Raw genomic sequence first — 13,879 nt, 5'->3', positions numbered from 1 at the left:
CCATTTCTAGATGCTAACACAACGCCCAATGTAGTATTTACTGGTAATTTTTGTACATATCCCAGAAAGTTACTGTTTGACCACGGAAGGACAGAATTTGAAGGATTCTTTTCAACTCCTTGAGTTTGCGGGACAACAATCAACGCCTTTACGCCAACAATTGCTGAAAGAAATTGATGAAAATACCAAGCTGTATACTCAAACATATTCAGCATTCTAAACAGTAATGTTTTTTCTTTTCTTCAAACAAAACACAGTGGAATAAAAACGAGTATTTCAAGAGTCTTGATGCAATGACAGGAGCAAGTATGGAAAATGAAAGTGTACTGGCAAGGTCACGAGGAAAAGCATGTATTCAGGGAAGAAAAGCTACAAAACCTGTCACAACCACATGACCATAAAACTGACAATAAAATTATTTTAAATGTCCACGTTCAGAAAATCTAGCAACCTCAAATTACAAACAGTGAGATGTACTGTCCAACACTGCACAATTACTTGAAAGCGTAAACATTTTCCACATCTGATTTCTGGTAGGTCACTGTCTAGGGAACCTAAGTACACATTACAATCTATAACTGTAGAACTGATCTCACTTTATACTCACATGCTAATCGTTCTTTTAATTGGGGTGTTGGAGCCAAATCAATGGTGCTTTTGTTGTGACAGTTCAACAGTGTTGGGTCAGCACCATAACTTAACAAAAGAGAGCATACTTCCACCCTGTTCTTAGAAGCTGCTTCATGCAGAGGAGTGAATTGCCATAGATCCATTGCATTCACACATGCTCCATGCTTGAAAGGGAAAGGAGTAAAAAAGATACAATATTAAAACCAGGTCATTAGAAAAAAGACTTCTGTCATTAGTTTCAACCCAGTAGACTATTAAAATGAAAATCAATGCTTGTATGCAAACTGTATCCAACACATTCCTCAAACATTCATTTTCAATACAACACAACATTTCAGCACACTGCAGTTTTTAATCCTCTGTCTCACAGGTACATTCAAAAAAGCCAAAGGCAGGCTAGTCTCTTCAGGCTTTCTCCAGCATCTCTAAAAAGACAACAGCTCTGCTACAGGTCAAATAGGAGAAAGAGCCTAGTTCATATACTGCAAATCACCTTTGAACACACTCCTGTTTCTTGTTGCTCTAGAAAAAGTCTAGAGCGAACTGTTGCACTAAGATAGGTTAAGTGTTCTGTGAATTCCCCCCAAGATATGAATGCCAAGATATCTAGGAGACAGGCACTCAAAGTTGACTTCAAAACATTTAAGAACGAGGTTCTGCAAGAAATACTCTTGGATGATTAATATCTGTTTAATTTTTCTCCAGTAACATTACGTATACGCCTTGAGTTCTATAAGCAAGTCTGATAGGACGTGCTCTTTCCCTTTGCTCCTGTTAAAGCTGTAGTGCTTTGCAAAAAGTAATTCAAGATTCCCTGGAGCAGAAATCTCAACAGGGAATACAACACAACCTTAACAGTTAAGACACGCAGTGGCGTCTAGGCAAGAGGATTTTTTATTGTCTAGTACCACAATTGTAAAGATTCACTTTACAATGGGCCTCTGATGTAAAAAAAAAAGAAAAAAAAGAAAAAATCTTGTCTATTTATACTTACTACAATATATGCTTATTTTAGTATTTTATTTCTTTTTCCCCACTTAATTTTTGCTAAACAAATAGAAAAGAGACATGGAATTAGTGGGGACTGAGACCTACAGGACAGAACAACAACAGCTATGCCCTGAGCATCCAAACATCTAGAGTTATCTAAGAGAATACACCCAGCTGTTATAATGATCGTGATTTGCTGTAGGAGCTGAGAATGGGCACAGTTCAAAAGTCCATTGGTGGACAACACAGATTTTTGCAGGCCACATCTTCAAGCCACTACTTTAACGTGCATCATACTTTTCTTCAACATTAACGTAATCCAGATAAGCCACTCCGGTTGTGAGAGTTCACTTACATTAGGAAAGCTGACATATTTTTCTTTCTTTAGGGTGAAGGCTACAATTCAGGTCCAGAACTAACATTCTAAAGTTCATTCCCTCAAAAGACCCATTACTCTTTAATTTTAAAACATTTATGATCTTTACTAGTATTCTTCTCAAGAACCTCCTAATACTCTGTCTTCTGAAGTATTTTTTCTACTGTCAAACTCAACATTACTCAAGTTTTGGTGGGTTTTTTTTGAGCGTTTTTTTCGTTTTGTTTTGGGTGAGGGTGGGAAGATTGACGCAAGAAGTACTTACTTGGTGGTACAAAAACATTCAACTTCAGAGCAGAGAAAGTTAAAAACAGAAAGCACATTTATAAGGAAAAAGCTTCCTTGCAAGCAGAAGATTCTGTAGCTCCAGATTAACAATCACTAACTAACACGTAAAGCATAAGCAATCTACCATTCTTTAAGCTTAGTAAATCTAAATTAAAAAAAATGCAACTTGCACTAGTCTATTATAAATTGTTCTTATTTAATAATATGCAATTTAACCTCTTCAAAGACCAACCTTTACTAGAAGCTCTGTTACTTCATAATGACCATAGGAACAGGCATTGTGAAGTGGCACCAAATCTCTGTATAGAAGAGAAAGTGGGAGGGTGATTTTCTTAATGTGCATATTTCAATTCCAAATGTATCTATATTGCATTTATATTGCACCTTGAACACTTTACAAAAATAGTATCAACCATGTTCAAATGAAGTTGAGGGGAAACAAGAAGGCGGAGAAGAACACAGAAAATTCTGACAGCATTTTTCAGAACAATAAATGTTTAGAATAATCAGAAGGTGAAAAATTTTAATTGTACTGTCTTACTGCAAATGAAATGGTTCTGCTCAAGACTCAGAACTCTAAGCAAGAAGAGCTATCTGCAGGGGATTTTCAGGAGTCATGGTAATTATTTCCTTTTTCACAATAACATTGCTGTAAGATTATCTTCTCCCTTGGAAACTAAAGGAGTATTACTGGCTAATGTTCAAGTAACTGCACAATATTGTACGGTAACAGCAGAGCTACAGACATTTTAAAGCCAGCTTCACACTCTCTCAAACCCAGTGGGGTCTTCGGAGCAAGCGAGAAATTGCCCACAGTGAATTTTTTCACTCTGGGCTAGTAAGGAAGAAATGACAAGTGTGAATTCCAACCCCACCAGGACAATTAAAGCTGTCTGATCAGGCAGCTATTTATGTAGATGTTAAGTGATCCTAGGAAAAAGAAGGAATAAGAGCTTGCTTTCCATAATCTTTAACATACATAAATACAGATCTGAAAAACAGGGTTTTCATTATATTTTATGTAACTAAATAAACCTAGCATGTCTATATTTCACAACACTTCCTGACGTGACAACCAGATGCTTGAAAATGCAGTCCAAATAAAAACTGGGAAACAAATCTTCAATTTTTATCACATTATTTGCAAAAAGAAGCACAGAAACTTAAAAGTAGAAAGAAAATTAAGATTGATTCAATCGTCAAAATATTTGCTGACTTCACAGTGGTGTATGAATGTATTTTATTAAACAAAAGATAATAATTTTCCTTGTGATACCTAAAAGGCAACATGTTCTATGGTCAGCTCAATTTGGATTCTACTGAATCACAAGTCTTAAGCCCATACACTTTGCATTTTTGTCACAAGAGAAAGGTTAAAGATAGCATAACGGTCTCAAGTTAGAAATTCTTCATGGTTAAAATAGTATTGCTATTCTTTACTTCATCTTAATTTTTAACAAATTCTGTTTATTCTGAACACAGGAAAAAGTGAACCTACCCTTTATCTTTAGCATGTACGTCAGCCCCATGTTGCAGTAAGAGCTGTACTATTTTTACACGGTTATACCCAGCTGCTAAATGTAAAGGAGTAGACTGAAATGACAGAACACAGAAGTAATCAGTAACACAAAATCAAGGGTCGATTTTATATTTATTTTTTTTCAAAACTTGTTAACAGTACTAATTACCGAAGTCTTTAAAATACTTGCAACATTAAAAAACAAAGTGCTTGAATCAGACATTTGATAACTATGTTCATTGTTTACTGACTATCGCAGTCATCATAAACACAAATCCTGGATTTACTCCATCAATAATACATTTTGGCAATGAAGACCCTTTTTAAAGATTTTTGAGTCCTGCAGTCCATTTTTGTCTTTTAGCCTACCATAATTACGAATACTTTGCTGGGACAAACTATGTCCCTTGTGAAAGGGGAAATAACATGGCAATTATAAACGACAACTGCTAAATTATAACGGGGTCTCCCTGCCAATCAATAGATTAAGTTTAGAAATTCTCAACAGAGATTGTTATCCACATCTTTGAGTGTAGTAAGTCAGTGGGGTGTGAGGGAAATTTAAACTTCTCTTCTAAAAATTCTCAGCTTCCACAGAGCCCTCGGGTAACTGCTCTACGATCTTTCCTAGTAGACCCACCCAAGCATACCCATCAGCAGCACCAAAGGAAGAGCTACATATTAACGAAAGGAAATCTTATCCTCTTCCTTTACAAACCAGCAGCTGAACTGGGTTTGTACAGTTCCTAGAGGATGAGTCTCCTAACTAGAAGATGAGGAAATAGACATGCATAGGCATTTTGGAGATCCCAGTATCTCACCACAAAGCCTTAAACAGGGCAACTCATTCGAACAAAACTTAAGTGAATGAGTATGCATACTTAATGAGAATGAGGATGCCAAAAATTGATACTCGATAATCTGAACTTTCGGTAGGCTACGGGCAGAAGACTATCAGGATTTTTTAGAATGGAGATTTTGAACATTTTTCATGTAGTTCTCTATCAATGCTTATAGCGACGAACAGCTTGCTCCTGAAACAGCAGCAATACCTTGCCTAGGGTATACGGCAAACGAGGGGCCTGTGTGTATCTCTTTGTGATAGCAAGAAGAATCTATGAAAAGGCCTCCCTTTTTTATCATTGCAGATATGAAGGTCAAGCAGTAGTTTCAATTAAAATGGTGTTTGTTAATTGCTCCTAGATGGAAATACCTACACAATCCTTTTAAGGTTAAAAAACAAACACAAAATTAGCTGGCTGCTAGAGAGGTACAATCTTATTTTCCCATATATATTAAAGAAAATAGATAGATCCTATGTTTAACATTCTTAAAATCTGGTCAAACACTGTGAAACATGTAAGAGTGAACTAATTTTAAATCAAATTTTAAACAAAAATACCTTTCTGCCATCACTTGCATGACAGTTAACATTTAACGGTGTAAGAAGAGACATCATCTTTTCTTCATTTCCACTCCTGAAAAACAAGATATGAAATGGGAAAAATATTTTTATTCCAGTTTTTAGAGCCTTATTATGTTTTTATATTTTTCCTTGCTATAACGGTTAGTAAATCTGTTCTGCAGTAATACATTCACTTCTGTATTGTCAGCATTAAAGGGAAAGCAAAAATACATTTATGTTACTATTTTTGTAGCTTTATTCACAGATAACAGCCAAAACTTAGCACCTAGGTGAAATGCCAGCTCAAAAGACAATACGTATATTCATTACATACAATTCTGAAAATATAAGTAAATTTCAAATAACTTCCAAACATGCATACCTCGCACTTTCTAAGAGTTCATCTTTCTTGTATTCACCTGGAAGACAAAAGGGAGATTCTTTAATTGTTAAATAAAAATCTATATACGTGAAGTTCACAACTTCTCCTCCTCTTCCAAAGTTTTAGAGAACATAAGTGCTAAAAATTTGACAGCCCATTACTGACCTAGGACAACAAACTATTTATCCAGAACACATCCCATGACTAAGATAAAGGCTATATGGGATTTTCTACACAGAATTATAAAACAGAGAAAAGTTGAAGTAGCATCAGGAGGACAAAACCCAAAATACTGTCTTACATTCGTTTGACTGTTATTAGTCATAACGTAATCTAAGGATTATCACTTACCAGTCAGCACTGCTTTTGCAGATGGGTCTGCTAAATCCAAAGCTGTTCTTCCATCTGTGTTCCGGATGGTTGGTTCAGCACCATGCTGCAGCAGTACTACAAAATGCCAAAGTTTCCCATAAGAAAACAATTCTATAAGACAAGGCTTCTGTGACGTATCATTACTGTAAGCCACAAGCAACACAAGAAACATCCAGTTACCAATCCTAACTTCCCCTCTCAAATTTTTAATGTCAGAATTCCTTACTGTCATCTGTGAACAGTTTAACTAGTGAAACATGCCCAGACACATTTTATGAGAAAAAAGCAGAGCAGAAATGGAACAATTACAGACGGGCAGAAGGCGATCTCAGTTGAAAGACTGTGACTGACACACCACAAAAACCAGTAGCTACTTCACATCAGCTCCAGCGCATGCTGCCTCAAATCCACAAGTGACTATGCCCTACGTATGAATCAGTAGCAGGCCATGCATCTTGCACACATATTGAGGCCAAACACGCAATGTTATATATAAAACTCTCCAGATGTGCTCCTTAATAAAGTAAATGAGAGCAAATCACACAATCAAAAAATTAGTTTCTTGACCACATATCTAATTTTCTACCTCTTCCTAACTCTTAAGAACTGTGTCGGCAAAACAAGTAGTCAACATAGTTGAAGTTTAGCTCCTATCCTTAATGAATTTAACATGGCTGCTACACAGAGAGACAGAAAGGATTCATTATTACAACCAGTTTTGCTCTTTACACTGTGCTGTGAGCTTACACACAGGCAGTGTAAGAGTCTAGGCTGAAGCAGGTAAGAACCTAGCTCTATCATGTCACTCTAAAGTTCTTTCCTCATGACGTCAATGTGAACTTGGCAATAATCAAAAACAGATCTAAAAACTTGTTTCTTATAAAACTGGCATATGAATTTAAGTTTATGAAAGATTTTTAGTTTTAATCCTTATACCAGCCATAGCTTCATAGAGTAAAAATGGTCTTTAAAAAGTTCTTGATTTTTCATAGTGAAAAGAAATGAGTCAGTCACAGGAAGAGTGGGAGAAAATTACCAATGCAGACATCTGTCTTGCCCTTAATGGCAGCTTCATGAAGGGGAGTGTAATTCCAGTTATCCCGAGCATTAGGATCTGCACCATGTCGCAAAAGAAGATTGACAACTTCAGCATGACCAAAGGAGCAGGCATTGTGAAGAGGAATAAGGCCTCCATCATCTCGCGCATGGACATTGGCACCACTTTGAAGTAAATATTCAACTACATCCTTCCGACCAAAACCTGCAAGAGGTAAAGGGAAGAAAGGTGTCAGGGTGCAATAGGAGAATACCCTGTCCCACATATACAGATTAAAACAACAAACTTAACAGTAACCACTCTAAGTAACAATCACAACTGGCATTCTTTACTAAAGGAGCATTTACACACTAAGGCTATTTTTGAAACCCCTAAAATTAGATTAAAATCAGTAGAAAAATAATATTCAAGATTACTGCAACAATGAATATCTTAATAGTACTCCCATGAGTCAACAGCTTCTTGAAAACATAACAAAAAGAAGAAAACACTGATAACAAAACCTCCTTTTTAGTCATTTTATATGACTACTAAATCAAACAATATTTTGTATGATGCTCTGCCAACCCACAGCCAGTCTGTGAATGGACCAATAGATGAGACCCGGGAGCAGTAAGGATGAAACTGGCTACAAGCCAATGCATGTACAATTCATATTCTAAGCTTTTAAAAAAAGATTCATATAACATGAAAAGTATTTTATGGAAACACACCACTTGTTTTAAAAAAACAAAAAACAAAAAAAACCAAGCAAGCAGCACAGCTTTCAGGTTAAAATTAGAAGCATGGCTATTTGCTTTCTACGGAATAATTAACGCAATATGCACACAGTTTCCATCTTTGAAATGATCACTTAAGAAAACCCTTAGGGACATAAGAAGTTTATCTGAGACCATTCTCTATTGAAGAAATTTATTATGAGAGCATGAACAACCATAATTTAAAGATATTCAAAATGTCTATCTTCAGTGATGCCTAAAACGATTATAAAAATTTGATCATGACTGAAGCACAAAAATGTTCTTATACTTTCCGAGGCACTTTTTTTATAAACCTGTCACTGAAGTTAGTAGACAGCAAAAAAATATGCCCATTCGTACACTTGGAGCTAGGAACATATAATAAATAAGGTAATTGTTCCTATAAGCCAATTCTATAGCTACTGTTGTTTAATTTCAGCTGTATCTTGCACATTTTTATAAGAGCAAATAAACGAGGACATCAAACTGTATATATGTTGTCTCTAATATTTTCGCAAGAGGACAAAATGACTCAGGACTTCTGCTGGTAGCCGTCATGCCCATCTGGTTACATTCCAAAGGCCACTGCCTACAGAAATCTCTCAAAAGTGCCATGAAGGTCTCTGGGTCTCAGGGATTATTAGGGCAGGTAAGAGCCATATTTTGGTATTTATCAGACTTGTGCCAAGTACCTTCTGGGAGATAACCCATGTGTGCAGGACTTGGCCTTCCTTACTTTAAATAGAATCATAGAATTGTTGAGGTTGGAAGGGACCTTTAAGATCATCAAGTCCAACCATTAACCTACCCTGACAAAAGCCACTTCTAAACCATGTCCCTAAGTGCCCCATTTACCGTTTTTTTAAACACCTCCAGGGATGGTGAATCCACCACCTCCCTGGGCAGCCTATTCCAATGTTTTAATAACCCTTTCAGTGAAAAAATGTTTCCTAATATCCAATCTAAACCTCTCTGAGTTGCAAACCATACTCCTGAAGAGATCAAGAATGGGTGGTGATCAAGTCTTGATTCAGACCAAATCATCACACAGTTGCCAACACCAGTGATACTCAGATTGTAGCAAATTTAATCCATGGAATGTAGGCAGGTGTAAGTCCCTGCAACCATAACCTGTAAACGATGTTCATTCCTGATAACCACAGAGCATTCCACAACAAAGTCACAGAAGCATATGAGAAGTGTCAGCATTTTAGTTACAACTGAACATTTTAGTTTAGTTGCAACTCAACTTTTTCATAGCGTGTTCTTCACTGAACCTGATCATTCAGTAAATCCTTCTCCCAGACTGACAGCAACTGATATCCTGGAGCAAGAAGCACTTTTGCCTTCACTATTCAGAGCTCCAAAAACCAAACATTGCCATTATTAAGCAATTTCGGGATCCGACTTGCTGAGAGGAGATCTTGTATACAAGCTGTACAAGTCAAAGCCAGGAAATGTATTCAGAAAAGCCTTTGTTAAATTCTGTCTTTCCTCCCACATTCCCCACAGATTTCTGATTATTATAAAAATAATTTTATGTGGAAAATTTTTAATCCCAGAATGAACTCCAAGGTATTTTCAAGTAACAGTGAAGAGATTATACTGGCAATGTGCTCCAATTCTCCAAAATACATTACTAATAATACAAATCTTAGCTTGCTAGCACCTTGACTTCGATAGAACCACGTACTGTACAGTAAATTTGCTTTCAAGTCTCCACATTACAGCTACCCACCTTATAATTAACAGAAGGCACCTTGCCTGCCCTAACAGAGAACGGGAGCTCAGCACACTTGAGGTGAGAACTGGATCAGACCTACGGTCCATGCAAAAACAATTTATCTGCACAGGCACAGCAAGCCATATTCACTGCATATGCATGCATATTTCTGGTGCCAAAAATACCAGTACCTACACAGCATATAGCCATGCAGCCATATTGTCTATATAGTAAATTATATGCAGCCTATTTCTCATTCTTAAATAAATTCCACTTCCATAACTAAATATTATAAATATTGTTATTTTTCTTAAATATGCCCTCCTGAGTTTTTCTTACATCGTCAAAATTTCAAAAAATTCCGTTTCTAGTTTGAATGTATACTGGAAATTTGCTGAATTCTTCGAGGATCTACTCGGATGAGACCTTTTAGAAGTGGCAGAGTCCTGCAAGCACATCACCAAAGCTGTTATTTGATGACAGACTGCTTGGTGTCATCTTCTTTCAGTACCAAAAAAATGTTTTCTGGAACTGCTTTAGTTACGTTTGAAAAGCCTCCGAACAAATTCTCTGTCCAGAAGTTACATGTCTGGCAGCTAAACATCACTCATTCCTGTCCCTCAAAGCTTTGATGTATAGCCATGTTTTTGAATGTAAACTGCCAACCTTAGCAGGAATCAATACCATAACTGAAAATCAGCTATAGTAAACCTCATTATAGGCATAAAGAATTCACCTAGATACCTTCTATTTAGTACGTAGGTTCAATCAGATACAGTTCATGAGCAACCCATAGCTTCTCTCTGCACAAAGCCTGCATCCATTCAGAAAACACCCTAAGTAGAGCAACACCCCTAAACTACCTGTAGTTATCTGGATGTTGAGATGGCCTCGTTTGCATCACACCAATTTTTGTAACTTCTCTTCAGCACTGAGTGCACAGCAGGGATTCCTTACTTCCTTGTGGAAGCATCTGTACAAGAGGGCACCATATATGGAAAGAGGAAGTATTTTCTCATTATTTTCTAAAGAATGTATGTGTACAGAGGAGATAGCCAAACTCTGTATGATGGTCTCTCCCTCCTCTGTCATTTTCAGCTGACACAGGGGAGGGAGCCACTACCTACTGTAACAGTTCCTCTTTGCCATTAGTCCACTGCTGCAAAAACAATTTCAACACTTAAAAAGCCCTCCTCGTTGTAATTTTTAAGGGGTAGTGTTTCTTTTTGGCTCTTGAGCTTCTCTCAAAACACCAACTGAATGGTATTAGAACTTGCAATTGTGCAAGGTAACCATCTCATCATCATGAACACATTATTTCTTCTTGCAAAGCAGAAGTGCTACTCAGGGCCTTCAGCTGACACTTTTCCACCATCTATGACAGCTAAGTAGCTTGCTGCACTCGCTCCCCGAAAAGTTACAAACTTTTCCCAGACAAATCCTGAATATTAATCACAACAGAAACTTGTAACTGTATATAATTTTAAAAAAAATATTTATTTAATTTACAGCCACTGTCGTGTCATAATTGACATTCATCTAATTTTGACAGGATGAAAAGCTAATAGAAACACCTGAGCTCCAAATTTTCTACCCTGCCCCAGGTGTTCACTTTTCTCGATGAATTTTAGTTTGCAGAAAGGGCGTTTTGTTTCCTGCCAAGTCCCTAAAACCTTGTAATACTTTTGGATTTGACATGCACTGTGATGAAGAGGCCTGAGTTGAGGAAGCATATGCAGCTTAGCACTGAGCCCATTATGTTGAGAAGGGTGGTGAGCTCTTGACTTAAGCATCAATACAACTTGTCTGCAACACACACAGTTGTGTACTACAAAATCCAAAGAGCAACCTTCACCAAGATCCCAATTTGTGTTACTTCTAGTAACGACACATGCCCAGGGAGAGCCTGCAGTGTTTTTTAAAATATATTTTAAAAGCCACATTTACAAAATGACACATGGAAAAGAGGAATTTGTTTTATTTCTTTAAAATGCTAGGTAAAATCTGGAAAGACTTAAATGGTAGAACCCAAGTTCAGGTCCCAGAATGCCACTAAAAAAAGCAAAAAGGGCAACACAAAACCTGTCTTCATATTTCAGCTCCACCTCTTCCATAAAACAAGTCTTGAAACTGAGTGAAACTAGTCAGAGAAGTTTCATAATGTATTTTCTAAGAATACACACCTAGGCTAAACAAAGCAAGAATACAGTGGACTTTTGCTTTTACTTCCTGGAATGTAACTCCTTTAGAGACAGAAGACAAAAGAAGCTAGTGTTACTCCAACTGTAAATAATGGCGGAAAAGCAAAACAAAACAAAAACACTAACCCCCAAATCCAGGAATTACTTATGTCCATCTTTCACACTGAGTCTACTGCAGGTATGCTGACAAAAGCGGAGTTCTACCTGAAGCAGTGGCAGAGCGTTAAATCAAGAAATTATACGAATATTTTATGTCACATGTTAACCAGAAACTTTTGGCATCTCCTTGTGAAAAGTGCAATTAATTTTTCTCTATCACGTCTGAAGCAGATATAAGCATGGCTATGGCCTCTCCCATACCTATTTATCATTAGAAGTCTAACAAGTATGTGAACTTATTGCTATGCTTTTTTGAAATAAAAAGCTTTCTATAGATCTGGAGTTCCATTTTTTAAAGTCAAGACAGATCGATCCTGTCCAGAAAGATAAACTAGATCACTGTATTCCACGAGGAGCTCCTTAGGCATAAAAAGAAAACGAAGAAACAAAACCCCCAAACCCCCTCGCTTCTCCAAAATGCTGTAATACATATTCATTTTTTTAGAAGTCCAGAGTTTATTAATGAACACGCAGGACTGCTGCACATAAAAAGATAGCTACAAAATTGTTTTCCTCTGACAGGAAACAGAAAGCCTCCTGGGCTCTCTTGTTGATCAAGTTTCTTAAAACTGTGAAACGCAGCTGTCCTGAAGAGGCTTTCAAGAACTTAGACCCGTTAAGTCTACTGAATGTGAGGAAAAGACACCTTAAATAAAAACCCTTTCAAAAACAATTCAGTGAAGAAACAAATGTCTTTATTACTATCCATGTTTTTTCAGATGAAAAGCAGGTACTGTCTTCTGCAGCTTGCCAGCCCTGGGGTCCTACACCTAATGCCACAATCAAATCAAAACCAACAACATGAAAACAACAGTCACAGTCAGGTCTTTGTCTGAAAAGGTGGGATAGAATCTTCTAGCCTGTTGCCAGCGAAAGCAGTTGTGCTGTGATGTCAGTTGTTTGCGTATTTAAGTCCCGAATTAACGAAGTCTATTTGTTAACGATAAGAATGCAAAAAGCTTAGAAACGGCGTTATCTGACAGACACCCTTCATGGGTAAAATTCTGAAAACGAGCAGGCCTGCTGACATCAATGGAAACGATACCTGGGACGTATGTCACCTGTCAGCGCACACATGTCACAACACGAACAGTCTAAACCTCGCTCCAGATGTCCTCAACACCAGCTAAGGTTTATTTTGTTTTATTTTAAAAATTAACAGGACGCCACCTGTAGCGCTCGGGACAGCTGATCAGCCACGCCAGGGCGGGCGCTGCGCCTGGAGACGGCCGCAGCCCGGGGCCGGCTGCCGGACGCACACCGGAGCCGGCCGGTGCTTCCGCCTCCCCCCCTCGCCGCGCCCAGGCCCACCCTCTGCGGCGGGGCCTGAGGGGAACCGCGCACCCAGCGCTCCTCCCCGGCCCGGCCCGGCCCAGGCCCAGCGCCGAGGGGGAGGCGGCGGTGCGCGGCCCGGCAGCGGGCCTGCCGCCTGGCGAGGCCACCTCCCGGGCTCCCCCTTCCCCGCAGAGGCGGTAGCGGCGGCCCGTACCTGCGGCGAAGTGCAGCGGGCTGGACTTCCTGCCTGCCGTGTCCCGGCTGTTCACGTTCTCGGGCCGCACCAGCCGCTTGACCCGCTCCACGTCCCCGTTCCTGCAGGCCTCAAAGAGCTCCCGGGCCGGCTCCGCCGCCGCGCCGCAGCCCGGCGCCTCGGCCAAGGCTGCCGCGCCGCCCGCGCACCGCCGCCCCGCCATGCCGGCCCGGGCCCGCCGCCGGCAGCCGAGCAGCCCCCGCCGCCGCCCCGCTCACAGGCCGCGGCCCTGCGCGGCAGCCCCCCTCCACACGCGCCGTTGGGCGGAGCGAGGGGACCGGCGCATCGCGGCGGAGGGATCCGGGCGGAGCGAACCCCAGCACCGCCGGACTCGCTCGCGCAGGCGCCCCTTGATCGGCTGGGGCGCGCACGCGCAGTGGGGACGGTGCCTCGGGGTTGGCGGGGGGTCGGGGCGGGCCCCGGCCCGGCTCCCGTGTGTCTGCTGCGGCCTCCGGGACGCTTCGAGCGTTGTCGAGGAGCTGACGGGGTCGCATTGCATTGCACTGCCC

General features: G+C 39.8%; 1 protein-coding gene across 1 annotated transcript in view; it reads right to left on the bottom strand.

Annotated features, from left to right (window-relative positions):
* TNKS2 (tankyrase 2) overlaps positions 1–13,610 on the bottom strand; it is a 32,362-nt gene extending 18,752 nt beyond the window's left edge. The window contains exons 1-8 of the mRNA XM_074590555.1: positions 13,332–13,610; positions 6,999–7,223; positions 5,942–6,037; positions 5,591–5,627; positions 5,206–5,281; positions 3,783–3,877; positions 2,517–2,583; positions 608–794 (exon numbers count right to left, since the gene is read on the bottom strand). Of these exons, the coding sequence (XP_074446656.1) occupies positions 608–794; positions 2,517–2,583; positions 3,783–3,877; positions 5,206–5,281; positions 5,591–5,627; positions 5,942–6,037; positions 6,999–7,223; positions 13,332–13,533 (985 nt within the window). The 5' untranslated portion in view covers positions 13,534–13,610. The remainder of the gene's footprint in view (positions 1–607; positions 795–2,516; positions 2,584–3,782; positions 3,878–5,205; positions 5,282–5,590; positions 5,628–5,941; positions 6,038–6,998; positions 7,224–13,331) is intronic.
* Between the last annotated feature and the right edge of the window lie 269 nt (positions 13,611–13,879).

The sequence above is a fragment of the Larus michahellis genome, chromosome 6 (assembly GCF_964199755.1).
Source record: "Larus michahellis chromosome 6, bLarMic1.1, whole genome shotgun sequence".
Lineage (NCBI taxonomy): Eukaryota > Metazoa > Chordata > Aves > Charadriiformes > Laridae > Larus > Larus michahellis.
Note: the sequence above shows the minus strand (reverse complement) of the source record. Positions and strands in the feature narration are given on the sequence as shown.